Source organism: Salmo salar, chromosome 16, assembly GCF_965601325.2.
Source record: "Salmo salar chromosome 16, fSalSal1, whole genome shotgun sequence".
NCBI lineage: Eukaryota > Metazoa > Chordata > Actinopteri > Salmoniformes > Salmonidae > Salmo > Salmo salar.
In genome coordinates this window covers 5,189,373-5,204,901 of record NC_138306.1, presented here as the reverse complement: position 1 = coordinate 5,204,901, position 15,529 = coordinate 5,189,373, and the positions used below count along the sequence as shown (strand labels likewise).

At 41.8% G+C, this 15,529-nt stretch overlaps 1 protein-coding gene and 1 long non-coding RNA gene across 11 annotated transcripts in view; one reads left to right on the top strand and one right to left on the bottom strand.

The window, feature by feature from the left end:
• Nucleotides 1-7,008: 7,008 nt before the first annotated feature.
• On the bottom strand, nucleotides 7,009-13,532 carry LOC106573062 (uncharacterized). Its single transcript, XR_001321251.3, has 4 exons — nucleotides 13,400-13,532; nucleotides 8,802-8,945; nucleotides 8,366-8,613; nucleotides 7,009-8,210 (listed from the first exon to the last, which is right to left on the bottom strand). It is a non-coding gene; the product is annotated as an uncharacterized LOC106573062 (long non-coding RNA).
• The window catches only part of LOC106573061 (CUGBP Elav-like family member 2), a 72,112-nt gene continuing 64,870 nt past the window's right edge, over nucleotides 8,288-15,529 (top strand). For 7 of the 10 annotated variants that reach the window (XM_045696867.2, XM_045696865.2, XM_045696862.2 and 4 more), the window contains exon 1: nucleotides 8,288-8,495. In XM_045696867.2, coding sequence (XP_045552823.1) covers nucleotides 8,374-8,495 — 122 coding nt within the window. In that variant the 5' untranslated portion in view covers nucleotides 8,288-8,373. Of the gene's footprint in view, nucleotides 8,496-12,021; nucleotides 12,316-12,536; nucleotides 12,718-13,455; nucleotides 13,589-15,529 lie in introns of those variants that run through there. The other 3 variants (XM_045696868.2, XM_045696870.2, XM_045696871.2) reach the window with 3 other exon arrangements.

Here is a 15,529-nt window from a genome sequence, read left to right as displayed (position 1 = left end):
TGAGGAGCAGGGAGTCATACTGCTCAAAACATATCCGTGTCACCAGCTGGAGGTGAATCACTAGCCGTCTCAGCTGAAGCAACCAAGAAGAGTCTAGTGCAGAGTGTTCAAGTAAATGTTTCTGCTCCCTTGCCAACTCCTTATGCATGTCCAAATACCATAAGGAGTTGGTAAGAGAGCAGAAATGGACTGGCACCCAAAAGTCTAGTGTATAGTTTAATAGAATGTTCAAGTACTAAAACCTAGTGCAGAATGTTCAAGTATACTCTCCGGTAACATTTTACTTAAAGCCAACTGGTGTAATGCTTTATCTCTTGTTATAAACATGTATGAACCTTCATAATTTTTTATTATAATGCTTAAAAAGCCTAAGGTAGGTAGGATGTTAAAGTAAAGCTTAGTTCAGAATGTTTAAGAAGTAATGTCTTCCTGGTGTGGTAATACACAAAATGAAATCTATTTGAATTCACCACATGTGCTGAATACAACAGAGAAATGCTTACTTAGAAGCTCTTTCCCAATGATGCAGAGTTAAATAAGAAAAAGAAAAAACAGGAAGGAAGCTATATACAGCAGTACCATACAGTATCAATGTGCAGGGATATGTGGTAATTGAGGTAGATATGTACATGTAGGTAGGGGAGTAGTGACTAGGCATCAGGATAGATAAGAGTAAGAGCAGGGTATATGATGGGTGTACGTGAACATTTTGCCCATTTCATGGTTTTCCTGTCAGGCAATATGTAGCACCGTTATGTACCATTACACAGCAATTCTTCAGATTTTGCATTTCTCCATATGACCACATGGTGTCATTCTTAATGCAGGAACTAGCAGGTATCTTCACATGCCAAGAAGACATGAGAGAGAAGCTCTTTATCCAATGTTTTGGATTCTGGTGCATGACGAAGTGGAATTCATTTTGCTCACAGCATGCTCATCAAAAAAAGCATGTGCTCCCAAATACTGAATGTAGAAACGGGAATGAATGTCTCTCTGGTATACAGCTTGGCCCATATGGAGAACTCCATTTACTGCCTTTGAACTGTAATCATGACAGTCCACTTGCTTTTGTAGTGTCTGTCTCTTGTTCCCCCATGACGCAACAAACCACAGGTGCTATGGGGTTGATAATAGACTAGTAAATTGATTTCTGATTGGTTTATAATGAGGCCTACATAATGCAGAGGAATATTTTGTTGCTTTTCTACCTGAAGGTAAAATGCTGAGCGTAATGTTTGATTGAACAGCAGAAAAGAAAACCAAACACTTCCAGAGATCACAAAATAAATTTGTTGATCCCCGGTGATTGGTGTTACTAAAAACAGAATTTAGGTTTCTGTTTTGCAGTCTGTATAGGGAGAAAGCATGTTGCTGTTTGTTTTTGAGCTCCAGATCACTTATCACTCACGTATGTACAGTGTATAAGAGTATCTGTGCAAATAATAAGAATAGCAACAGCATGGGAACTCATGTCCATAGTAACAGGCAATATTTGAATTTTCTGTCACTCCCATGAGTTGGAAGGCACTTAGTTTGTAACTTGCATCGTGATGGTATTTAAAGCTACAATCTGTACTCCAATGGGTATATCATATATAATTCATTTAAAATAACCATTGAACAGCGGGAACTATCACAGATTGCACCTTTAAGAAGCTACAGTATTAGTTTCTGCTGTCTGCCACATCTTGAAGGTATTTGAAGCCACAATCTGTATTCCAAATGGGCAAACATTTCATTATTTAAGGTGTAATCTGCAATAGTTACAGCTGTTCAATAAAACAACCATTGAACAGATGTAACTATTGCAGATTAATTGACACCTTTAAGGAGAAAACTAGTTACAGTATACATTTTTGCTGCCTGTCACAGCTTGGTACTTCTCACGCTGGGCGTTTCATCTTGGTCTATTTCAGACCAGTTGAGCCAGATGATGTGGGCTCTTCTCATCTTGATGAAATCTTCACAGTAAACTGACCATTTTGGCCAGGCCGGAAGCAGAACTGATGCATTATACTGTCATGCTTGGGCTGTGTTGTGTTGTGTGGGTGGCTGGGTGAGTGGGTGGGTGAGAGCTAAAAATGTAATTCTGCACACAGGCCTTTAGAGAACATTCTGAGATAGAGAAGGTTTGTGTGTGTGTGACACAGCTGGCCCTCAATGGAGAAGAGACACATGAGGTTGTCTGATGTAAAGAAATCAAGGAGGAAGTGAAAGGGGACTGGCCTTGGAAAAAGAGAAGTAAAAAGTGTCCTATTGCACATGCAAAATAAGCTCATTAATGACCTAAGGTGGTTTGTACAGGTAAATAAAAATGTCCTTTCATGGCTCTCTGCTCGCTTTAACAGGTTATGCAACACAATGCATTCATTCAACAACACACAAATCTTTCAATAAGTAACAAAGTTGATACAACAGCCTTTATAAGAAAGTGTGGTAGGCTCATACATGCTCATAAGCCATGAAGCATTATATGTACAGAGTTAAGTGCAAGCAAAACATTTTGTACACAAGTTTGGCATTTGAAATTAAACTGGACTTATACAAGCTCTTCCCTGCTAATGTAAATGTCGTGCAAATCCTTTTCACAAGCAAACTGTATCCTCTCTGGTGTGATATACGAGACAGTAGACAGGTACATGACCTCCTCCTCTCGTGATGACCATGACTGCCTAGTCCTGTTGATAATCTTAGCCAAGTTGCTCTTATGGTGCTGGGTGGTTAAGACTTCTCCCCCCCCTCTCCCTCTCCTCTTCAATCTCAGGAGGCTGAAGAAATTTGTCTTGGCTCCTAAAACCCTCACAAATTTTTACAGATGCACAATTGAGAGCATCCTGTCGGGCCGTATCACCACCTGGTACGGCAACTGCACTGCCCGCAACCGCAGGGTTCTCCAGAGGGTGGTGCGGTCTGCCCAATGCATCACCAGGGGCAAACTACAGTGCCTTGCGAAAGTATTCGGCCCCCTTGAACTTTTCGACCTTTTGCCACATTTCAGGCTTCAAACAAAGATATAAAACTGTAATTTTTTGTGAAGAATCAACAACAAGTGGGACACAATCATGAAGTGAAACGAAATTTATTGGATATTTCAAACTTTTTTAACAAATAAAAAACTGAAAAATTGGGCGTGCAAAATTATTCAGCCCCCTTAAGTTAATACTTTGTAGCGTCACCTTTTGCTGCGATTACAGCTGTAAGTCGCTTGGGGTATGTCTCTATCAGTTTTGCACATCGAGAGACTGAAATTTTTGCCCATTCCTCCTTGCAAAACAGCTCGAGCTCAGTGAGGTTGGATGGAGAGCGTTTGTGAACAGCAGTTTTCAGTTCTTTCCACAGATTCTCGATTGGATTCAGGTCTGGACTTTGACTTGGCCATTCTAACACCTGGATATGTTTATTTGTGAACCATTCCATTGTAGATTTTGCTTTATGTTTTGGATCATTGTCTTGTTGGAAGACAAATCTCCGTCCCAGTCTCAGGTCTTTTGCAGACTCCATCAGGTTTTCTTCCAGAATGGTCCTGTATTTGGCTCCATCCATCTTCCCATCAATTTTAACCATCTTCCCTGCCCCTGCTGAAGAAAAGCAGGCCCAAACCATGATGCTGCCACCACCATGTTTGACAGTGGGGATGGTGTGTTCAGGGTGATGAGCTGTGTTGCTTTTACTTCAAACATGTTTTGCATTGTTGCCAAAAAGTTCGATTTTGGTTTCATCTGACCAGAGCACCTTCTTCCACATGTTTGGTGTGTCTCCCAGGTGGCTAGTGGCAAACTTTAAACAACACTTTTTATGGATATCTTTAAGAAATGGCTTTCTTCTTGCCACTCTTCCATAAAGGCCAGATTTGTGCAGTATACGACTGATTGTTGTCCTATGGACAGAGTCTACCACCTCAGCTGTAGATCTCTGCAGTTCATCCAGAGTGATCATGGGCCTCTTGGCTGCATCTCTGATCAGTCTTCTCCTTGTATGAGCTGAAAGTTTAGAGGGATGGCCGGGTCTTCGTAGATTTGCAGTGGTCTGATACTCCTTCCATTTCAATATTATCGCTTGCACAGTGCTCCTTGGGATGTTTAAAGCTTGGGAAATCTTTTTGTATCCAAATCCGGCTTTAAACTTCTCCACAACAGTATCTCGGACCTGCCTGGTGTGTTCCTTGTTCTTCATGATGCTCTCTGCGCTTTAAACAGACCTCTGAGACTATCACAGAGCAGGTGCATTTATACGGAGACTTGATTACACACAGGTGGATTCTATTTATCATCATTAGTCATTTAGGTCAACATTAGATCATTCAGAGATCCTCACTGAACTACTGGAGAGAGTTTGCTGCACTGAAAGTAAAGGGGCTGAATAATTTTGCACGGCCAATTTTTCAGTTTTTTTATTTGTTAAAAAACTTTGAAATATCCAATAAATTTCGTTCCACTTCATAATTCTGTCCCACTTGTTGTTGATTCTTCACAAAAAATTACAGTTTTATATCTTTATGTTTGAAGCCTGAAATGTGGCAAAAGGTCGAAAAGTTCAAGGGGGCCGAATACTTTCGCAAGGCACTGTACCTGCCCTCCAGGACACCTACACCACCCGATGTCACAGGAAGGCCAAAAAGATCATCAAGGACATCAACCAGCCGAGCCACGGCCTGTTCACCCCGCTATCATCCAGAAGGTGAGGTCAGTACAGGTGTATCAAAGCTGAGGCCGAGAGACTGAAAAACAGCTTCTATCTCAAGGCCATCAGACTGTTAAACAGCCATCAGTAGCCAGCTTCCACCCGGTTACGCAACCCTGCACCTTAGTCTGCTGCCCTATATACAGACAGGGAATCACTTGTCACTTTAATAATGGAACACTAGTCACTTTAATAATGTTTACATAATGTTTACCCATCTCATATGTATATACACTGTATTCTATTCTACTGTATTTTAGTCAATGCCACTCCGACATTGCTGGATCTAATATGCATACATTTCTCAATTCTATTATTTTACTTTTAGATGTGTGTATCGTGGTGAATCAGTTTTTAGATACTACTGCCCTGTTGGAGCTAGGAACACAAGCATTTCGCTACACCCGCAATAACATCTGCTAAATATGTGTATGTGACCAATGCAATTTGAGATTACCCAATGAAAGCTATCAGACACCTCCAACACCCAGAACCAAAGCCTATGCATGGAGGTTTCAACAAAACAAGACAGACAGACAGACAGCAGTTTCACAATCTGTTTTCACAATCAGACCGTAGAAAGTTGCTGGTGGTATTTTTCCGGTTTCATAAAAAAAGCCTTTCTGCAGTGCTAGTGAACATCGAGTCACCTGACAAACCGACCCTGTCACTTTGGGTCATGGGGAGCACGTGAGTGAGAAACAAAGAGTGAGAGAGGCAGACAGACGTCTCAAACCCTTTCACGTGTCTTTCAGTAGCCTAACACGTGGTTGGTTTACGGATGTGCAGACTTTCCTTTCAGATTCTATTCACCTTCTGGAAAGTGTTACTTTGAAATGGATGTTATTTCCTGAATAATTTAACTTCAATGTTTCTGTAATAGATACAGCTTTACTTTCAAAATCAATTTTCATCCATTAGAATCAAGCCCACTGTTGAATGTATCACTTGGATCAGAGGTATTTCAGGAGATACTGTAAGTTCCCTTAGTGCAAGAATACAATAGCTTTAGTTGCTCTCTGCTTTATATGGTGCAGCAACACATCACAAAGACTAGCTAGGATTTCAACATCAGCGTTAAAATATTTATGTCAGCGGAAACTAAATATGTAAGAGCAGGGCTGAAACCAGAGGGATTTATGCTCAGACCAGAGGAATAGAGGATCCCCTTCACAATGTCAGTCTTATCCCCTATGATTCCCACCCAGCCCACATGCAGCACACACACACATCCGCGTGTACTGCACAGCATACACGACCCTGTTTCAAATGACTTTCCTACTTAAAGTCAGAGAGAGAACGAGAAAGAGAGAGCAAGAGAGAACGCCTATGGGGGTCGGAGACCTAGATTTATTTTCTCCTGGGCTCTCAGAGTCAGAGAAGGATATTACGGAGCAAATCTCAGCTTAAAGTTGTAAGACTGAAACACTAGGTTGTTTCTTTATGTACCTGGAATGAAAGGAGGAACTACACGCATCAACAGGAAATCATCTGGCTGCATGCCATAGTCAAATATTTTCTAGTTGATTTCCTCTGCCTACTGTACTCCTTTCTGCCATACTCTTCACTTTGATAACACTGTGGTGTAGTCCGGATGGACTACGATGAGTTGCCATGCAAATTACTGTACTAAAGCAGTAGTTTTAAACTACATAAAGTTATAAACAGGAAATGATCTGACTGCATGCCATACTTCTTTTAATTTTGGTAACTCTATTGTAGGTGTATAAGCTATGCAAATTAGGGCAGTAATTTGAAACGACATAAGGGTATGCCTCTTCATGTTTTTGTTCCTGTTGTCAGTTGATGGTGGCCAATGGCTCCAGGGTCTGTGACAACACTATGTAAAACTGTATGTACCTGCCATTCACGTGTGTGTGTGTGTGTATATGTGTGTCTTATGTGAAGAAGTTGAGAATGCATTTGACTGGCCTAGTTACCAGATCTGTTTGTGCTATAGCCAACGTCTCTACCGTGTGTCGTCATGCCAAACAAGACAATAGACGCACGTTAGAAGAACCGTTGGCTCTACTACAAGCAGATACGACAACGGACCACACTATTTGACATGGTCAAACAACTAATATGCTACACTGCCATGGGATATGATCACGGTTATATCCCAAATGGCACCCTATTCCATTTATAGTGGACTACTTTTGACCAGGACCTATAGGGCTCTGATCAAAAGTAGTGCACTATATGGGAATAAGGGTGCCGTTTGAAACGTAAACTGGAGCTATATTTCATATAGCAAAGTATTGCAGAGAGATTTCTGTTCACGTCAGGCTCAACATACAAACAAAATGCCATCTGAGAGGAGACTAGCGTAATCCTTCCTTTATTAAAAGATAACCATGCTTACCAGAATGTTTTCTTACTGACTAAACATACAGCAAGCTATGCTATCCATCTCTGCACCAGTGTAATAATGACAGCATATTGTAGTTGGAGAGAGAGGGTACAGAGGTAGACAGGGTTTGCTCTGTCTCCCCCTCTCACAAGGTCTCTATCACCCTCTCCCTCTCCTCTGTCTCTCCCCGTACCCCTCTCCCTCTTCTCATCCTCTGGTTTATCATCAGTCAGTCCAGGGAATGTGAAGAATGTGACATATGCGCATCCTCCTGAAAGTGATGGTATGACTGGACTGGATAAGGGTTTTGGATAAAAGCCGTGCCCCAATAAATATTTCCTGGTGTTAAATATTTGGTGTTTTCACGGATGAAATCTTGACCAAAAGATCTGCATGTAACTGCAGAGTTAGTATACGGAGTTGTTAGAACATTTTTATAATTTCAACATTTGAAGTTTGACACTTCAGAATCCAGTTTTTACATACAAATTCATGTGTCTGTTATAAAAAGGGTGTGGTGCTTTGCTTGTTGGATTGATTCCCCTGCTTTACACAGACTTTGGTTGGACCACACTATGATTTAGATGCACTATTGTAAAGTGGTTGTTCCACTGGATATCTTAAGGTGAATGCACCAATTTGTAAGTCGCTCTGGATAAGAGCGTCTGCTAAATGACTTAAATGTAAATGTAATGATTCCTGCCACAAGTGCAGTACCTGAGGTTTAACCTGTATATACAGTATTTGCTTTGTCACAATAACACCTGGTTTCGACCTTCATTTGGCCTGTATTTCCCCTGTATCCAAGCACTCAAATACATGCAAAACATGAAACAGGGATCATACCTCAACCCACTCAACCCCAGGACCTGAGAAAGAAGCAGATCCAGAGATCCCTTGGCAAACTTTGCAGACATTTCCCCTTATTTACACCATGTATCCCAGTCTGCCCAGTGTGACAGTAGGAATAAATCACCCTTGTCCAATTTCCTGGACTCTTCCTAATATGGGTGTCAATTAGAGGAAGAGTACTACTGTGGCCGCAGCTTTGCAGCCTGCGAAACCGGGCTGCCACGGGCTGCACAATGCATTAGCCCATGATGAGCTGTCAAAAAGGATTACTTCAGCTACGTCAGTCAGCAAAAGGGGTGTGTGCCGCTCTACTGCACTAAATCTGAGGAGAGAAAGAGAGGGGCGGGAGTGAAAAACAGAGAGAGAGAGAAATAGAGAGAGAGAAAAAAAGCTACCCAGATAGAGAGAGGGAGAAATAGTGAGAAGAAGACAAGTGTCCATTTAACACACATAAGGTGGATTTTTCTGGAAGAGTACCGTGTGCGATGTTGGAACACTCATCGGAGCTAGCCCTGGTGCAGAGCTTATACGCCAACAGCATGCGCTGTCCCCCCTCTGCTTCCGCCGCCGGTGTCCCCGTCAGGAATGAGGACCTAGGATCTCTGAGGTACGTTGTCCTTGGATGTTGGGTTGGCCCCTCATTCAGAATGAATGAATCAGCTCGAGCCTGGCTGGCTTTTGTTGTGGTTGGGGCTTTAGCCAGTGTTTATAATGCTTATTTGTCCCTGTGGTGGTGAATAATAGATATTGTTATAGGACCAATTCATTGTTTTCAGTTGAACTATTCATTCTCACGCCATGGTGGGTTAGGGTAGATTTGTGATGTGTATGTATTTCACTGAAAGGAAAAGAGACACGCTATCTTGTGATTTGGGGGAAAATCCACCCCCTTCAGTCCTCTTCACAAACTCACCTATTGATCCTGTTGATTGAAGTTATCATCAAATCAAATGTGAAAATACATTTACCTTGTTATATTATTTGACTCAAAACCAATGTGTTGTGAACACACAATACTGATATATTGGTCCACAGGGATCGGGAAAGTTGCGTCTCCCTGAAATTAAAAGAAGTTGAAGAAATAAATGAAAAATAGGCGTGACTTTCACTCACAATTAAACAATGAAGAAATGGGTCTCAGTCAGTCTGTCGGTCAGTGACGCAGGGACAGGGATCTACCACTGTATGAAAGAGAGGCCACTGAACAGGACAGTGGTGCGAACAAGTCCATCCATCCAGGCCTTGCCCTAACACCTTCATACAAAACCAATATAAACTGCAAATCTACTGCAGGGCACAGAAACATTTACATCATCCAATAAGACATTTGCATAAACCAGTATTACCAGCACCAAAAACCTAACTCAAACTAATCTGATAAGGTTAGTGTTAACCAACATAACTGCCAGCCGAGCTATAAAAAAATCTGCATTTATTTTCAGATTAGAACATTGAGTCATACACAGATCTTCTCCCACTCCTTCTCCATTTTGAGAGCACCAGCTTCAGTTGGTCGCCATTCTGCAAATGCTTTCAGAGCTGAGAGAAATGATGTCAGCCAGGCAGATAGGCAGGCATGGCGATATATACAAACATAGGTGATGTAACCCATTTGGGTTGCTCTGTACAGTTGGCCTATTTTTACTTGACCCGCTCCACCATTGGTTAAGAAGGGGTGCAAATCAAATGCTAGATGAATTGATTTGTAGGGGGCATGGATCGTCCAGATAGTCCCACGTTGCAAAAGAATACCACAGAACAGAAAGATGTAAACAAAGGCGGCATGGTACGTGTAGAGATTACCATAGGATTACGATAGTAATAATCTGAGAGATTAAACATGTGAGGATAACGTCAAGAGGCGGCAAACAATAACTATACAATCCATTCCAAGCAACATGCTTCCATTGCAACAATAAAATAGTATTTTTTATTTTTATATTCCAGCACAATATGTTTTATACTTTCTTCCATAGATGGGTCATTTAGTGTACAATGGGGAACTGTAATGTACTGTAGGCTACCCAACTAATCTCATATGCCAGACTATGTGTAATATTCAGAGACTTACTTGTCTGGTTCCACAAGACTAATAACCCCCACACGACAAGGGGGCTGTCAATTAAAATGGCCAGACAAGGGGGCTGTCATGTCCCTCTTGCAATGTATCTTCTTAGAGAGATTTTCAGAGATCTAAAATTATTAAACACAATTATAGCCTAGTCAAAAGCTCACACATACTTTGATGCTGTGTGAGATAGTAATATAAGATTAGAGTCCAAATGCATAACATTCCAACATAATATCTGAACCAAGAGATGCTTTGATAGATGCTTTATATAGCAGCCCCAGCCCCTAAATCCTAATGGGCGTTCATAATAGACTGTATGTGCCTGTCTGAATGTAGCCTACATAGTAAAATAGGTCAGTCATATTGTATGCATGCAGGCTATGCATAGCGCATAACACTTTGAAACGCTAAAATCAACACAATCTGCACTGTAGTCTGCCTTGAAAATTGCTTTGGATACAAGGATTAACCAGGATTTCACAAATAGGATATTTATTATCAGTGAGTCTGCAGAAGGAATCTGCAAGTAGGAATTTTGTTGGACGATGTATACCATGCGTATCCCATATGACTAATAAAACTTGAAATTTGAAACTTGGTGAGACACTCCCAATAATATTTTGGGGGGTTGTGAATGTGCAGCTGCTGCGAGTGCTAGAATGAACAATTCCAGTCCAGTTAATTAGGCAGCCAGCCCCTCTCTGCTATGGGTTGAATTCATTAGGGCACAATGTAGCAAAATGTTTTGCAACAGAAAGCGAAAACAAGCGTTTCTTATTAAACAATTCAGCTAGTCCTTCCCTCTCTGTTTCAGTCTGTTTTCTTCCATTTGGTGCCTGCTCTGCTCTGCTGTGGTACAAACAGTACTTGACAATTGTGATCTGTCCCCCCTCGATGGGGGTTTGTATAGGGAAACCTCGCCCAGCAAGTTGAGTTCAACAAAGAAAAACGGGCTCCCCCTCCCCAAGAAAACAACAGCAATACCACAAAAGGGGAACATGACCTGTGACCCTTATAGAAGCAAGGGTTATGTCCCAAATGGCAAGCTGGACTCTGGCCAAAAGAAGTGCAATACATAGGGAATAGGGTGCCATTTGGGACACATCCCAAAAACTCAGGATGACTGGGAAAAAAACGCATTTGAATGATCTTTTCTTCTTGGCCAATATTCACACAGCGTCTCGGTGTAGTAGCGCTGATATTGGGTCCTTTTGTCTTTTAGATAAAAATGTATATCACTATATGGACAGGGGCGACCTGATCCTAGATCAGCACTCCTACTCTGACAAGCTTTTTGAATACTGGCCCAGATACTAATAGGGTGGGACTCGGATTTGAGTACCTTAACCAAACATTTTTAGCATTTCATTTGAATTATTGGAGAGTATTATAGAAAGGGGATTTCCTATTTCTACTTGACTGGTTCAATAATAGCCAAGTGCTTGAGCTAAGGACTCGTGGAATGGGGTTGCCATAGCCTATAATTTTCCTTTCTCTGGTAATCTCTTACCTCTCTCGCAAACGGTATTGGCCTATTGGGTCTGTAGTCAAGGTTCAAGAAATGGGGTTGGGTAAAGCTTGCTATATCATTTTCCTTTCTCTGATAATCTCTTACCTCTCACAAAATGTCCATCTCTTTCCCCCTTTTTTTGTTAACCCGCCCACCCTCTTCGGCATACAAAAATAGTTTTTTTGTTGTTTTCACAGCTTTTTTTGTTACATATAAACATCCATCTCTTTCTGTTTTTATCTGTCTTGGTTCTGTAGTAGTCTTGCCAGGGGATTATTGGGATGTCCTTTTCCTTCGATCAATACCTGCCATATTTCACAAGCATATCGTTCAGGTCAGATTGAGCCATGGGTGGTTAGAGTACCAATACACTTGTGTAAACTGGTGCCTACTTCAAATAGACTGACAATAATTAATCAAATAAAGTATGGATTCTATGGACGTGCAAACAAAATAACTGGAAGCCCGGCCTAGTCCCCCAAAAAATGTTGACAGGGAATGGAAGTAGCCACTCCCTCCCTCTCCCTGCAGTTGACAGCTCGCCTGTAGTTTATTCTTCAATTAGGAATTGGAGGAGAAATGAGCTGAGGGATGCAGAAGACGAATGTCAATCGCTTCTGATATGACTTAGTATTAGCATTCTGCTGCTTGGAGTAGAAGCCCCCCCCCCTCCGTTTTGTGGTCGCGCAGCAGTTGAATCTCGAAGCCATTACTTTCATTGTTGAAAGACTACGGCGTGGAGGGTTGTACTGTAGCTCGTTTTAAAATGACTTCGGCGTACAGCGGTCTGGATTTTCTTCCGGATAGGACGGTAGAAAGCCGGTTGATGAGCTCGGAAGACACAAAGTAAGTAACAAACGCCTTGTTTTTCTTTTAAGACTCATAACCGACATGTATTCGTCAACATTTTTTGTTGTTGTTGGAATGAATTGCAAATAAATTTGTTGCGTCCAACGCGCCACAAATATCGACATGTTTTGAGTAGAAGCTCGCTAACGTTACACAGTAGTTCACCGAAACGTGTTTACCGCTTAGCTAAGGAAATGCTAGTCAAGTGACATTTGCTTCCGGAGTTAAAGACGTTCCAGACATTATCGGACTCGTCATTGTAAAGTTTATACCAACCGGGGTTGCTTGGTGTGTTTACCGGGCGAGCGGGAGAAACGTGCACACGCGGCAGCCGCCCTTTGTTTTTTTTGTTTTAATGCTGCTTGCTTGAGCAGAACAGCAACGGAGTCTTCGGTTCGGGTAGGTCATAATAGTAAATTACTTCAACTAACAATGTTACTACTCGTGGCAGCGCTTTTGATGGCAAGCATTGCACAACAGTCGCTATGTAACGTAACAGTTTACGTCTTTTTCCGGGGCGAGATATTTCTTGCGTCTGTACTCGGCGTGTTTTACGAAGAGGCAGTTCGCTACGCCTTTGTAGCTAGTCTCTCTCTCCCCCCTCAACAAATCGATTTCCCGTAATGGAGGTTCGTGTAGGGTGGCTTGCAGAACACGTGGTCCATTTTTTATTTTATTTGTGAGCGATTTTAATGAGAATCGTGTGACCGCCACATAGATTGTTAGCAAAGGAAGCCAGTCAACACAGACGTGTTGTTTTCAGAAATGCCCCCAGGCTAATTCGGATTACCATGAGTGGATTTCAACCCACACCCATAGCTCAAGGCTCTACGTTGCTAGTCACAGTTAACTCTGAAATCCTCCTGGCCATATCTAGATCTGGGCTTGGCTCTGTAGCTAAGTTCCTGAAACATACGGGACATGCATAGCCTACATGGCTACAAACGTAAACCTTTTACAACAAATCCTTTGCCCAGATATTGATTATAAAATGGGCTGATCAGTGGATTTGCATTAACACGGTGACTGACAAATAAATATGCTTTTCTACTAGATAAGAACAGACGGGAAGCATTCTCACCAGTTTCCTTTTTCCATGCAAGACGGAATAAAAAAAAAAATGTTTGTAGTGGCAACAAATACGTTTGTCATAATGCTCACGGGAAATCTTTCTCCCCCGACCTGTCCAACTCGCAGCTGTTGTTGGATGATGGATTTATGCATGTTCATGTGAGAGGTTTTACTCCGCCCAAAGTCTCTCCACGAAAATGTATGTATGAAGGTCAATGAGCTTGTCGAATATGGTCAACAAAAAATGTAATTGCTAATTTGCTACATGAAGCTTATTTGATAGAATATTAGTTTCTTAATGGTTAAGTTGTTACGAATGGATTTATATAAGTGGACGCACGTGGCATTAAAGTCGTTTTGGGGTAAATTGCTTTATTTCATAGTTGTGTCTGTTGTCATAGAGATAGCTAGAGGACTCATCATTGATACAACTGTTTTAGCATGAGCATTGCCATTGAGGGATCCACCATTTTAAACTTTTAACTGTGTGGGGATTCCAGAGTTGGAGCAATCAGCGAATGTAGAAGAAAATTGACTACTTTAAAATAGGGGTGTGAACGTTTAAACAAGATTGTGATCCTTAAAGTTAAGAAAAATCCTTAACTGTTTTTTTTTGTGTGTCCACAAAATTAAATGATAGTGCAGTTATCACAAAACATATTATTTTCCTACCTAGACGTTATGCTATAAAGGCCTGGGGAAAGTTGTGTAATTGTAAATAAAACCAGAGAGGAAGAGGCAAACTTTAGGCTACTTTAGTGAATTTGCGAGGTGTGCAAGATTTAGATTACCAAGACATTGCGCACCCAGGTTCTTTCTGCCAGCCCCCTCTTCTCTCTCCCTCGTGCTGGCTTCCCTGGGGGTGTATTCCTAAAGCCAATTCTGTTGCAACATGTTTTCGGGGTGGAAGCAAACGGAATGAAAGGGGTAGGGACCTACCTGAATTTGTCCAATAGAACTTGTTTTAGTTGCAAACTGTTTGGACTAACGATTGCTCCTCTGCTCTTTGTCTTCGCTAATGATGAAAGTGTGTGTTCATGTCTTCGGTCTGTTGCGAGAAGAATATACTAGCCTATTCATTGTTGATGGGCCCGGCTTTACTGAAGTTGCGAGACATTTCAAGACAATAAATTGCAAGATACAGTATTCCATTGCAATAGATACATTGGCCTAGTGCACGGTTCTGACTTAGTCTGCCTGGTGGCCTACCTGCCTATACTATGCTGTGCCCCTCCCGTCTCAAATCAAATTGGTTAGCAGATGTTATTGCGAGTATAGCGAAATGCTTGTGCTTCTAGTTCTGACAGTGCAGCAATATCTAACATGTAATCTGACAATTCCACGACTGCCTAATACACATAAATCTAACTAAAGGAATGGGATAAGAATATATATATATATATATATATATATATATATATATATATATATATATATACTCAGCAACAACAAAAAACGTCCTCTCACTGTCAACTGCGTTTATTTTCAGCAAACTTAACATGTGGAAATATTTGTTTGAACATAAGATTCAATAACTGAAACATAAACTGTACGATTTCCACAGACATGTGACTAACAGACATGGAATAATGTGTCCCTGAACAAAGGGAGGGTCAAAATCAAAAGTAAGTCAGTATCTGGTGTGACCACCAGCTGCATTAAGTACTGCAGTGCATCTCCTCCTCATGGGCTGCACCAGATTTGCCAGTTCTTGCTGTGAGATGTTACCCCACTTCCACCAAGGCACCTGCAAGTTCCCGGACATTTCTGGGGGGAATTGCCCTCACCCTCCGATCCAACAGGTCCCAGACGTTATCAATGGGATTGAGATCCGGGCTCTTCGCTGGCCATGGCAGAACACTGACATTCCTGTCTTGCAGGAAATCACGCACAGAACGAGCAGTGTGGCAATGCCATGCTGGAGGATAATGTCAGGATGAGCCTGCAGGAAGGGTACCACATGAGGAAGGATGATGTCTTCCCTGTAACACACAGCGTTCAGATTGCCTGCAATGACAACAAGCTCAGTCCGATGATGCTGTGACGCACCGCCCCAGACCGTGACGGACCCTCCACCTCCAAATCGATCCCGCTTCAGAGCACTGGCCTCGGTGTAACGCTCATTCCTTCGACAATAAAC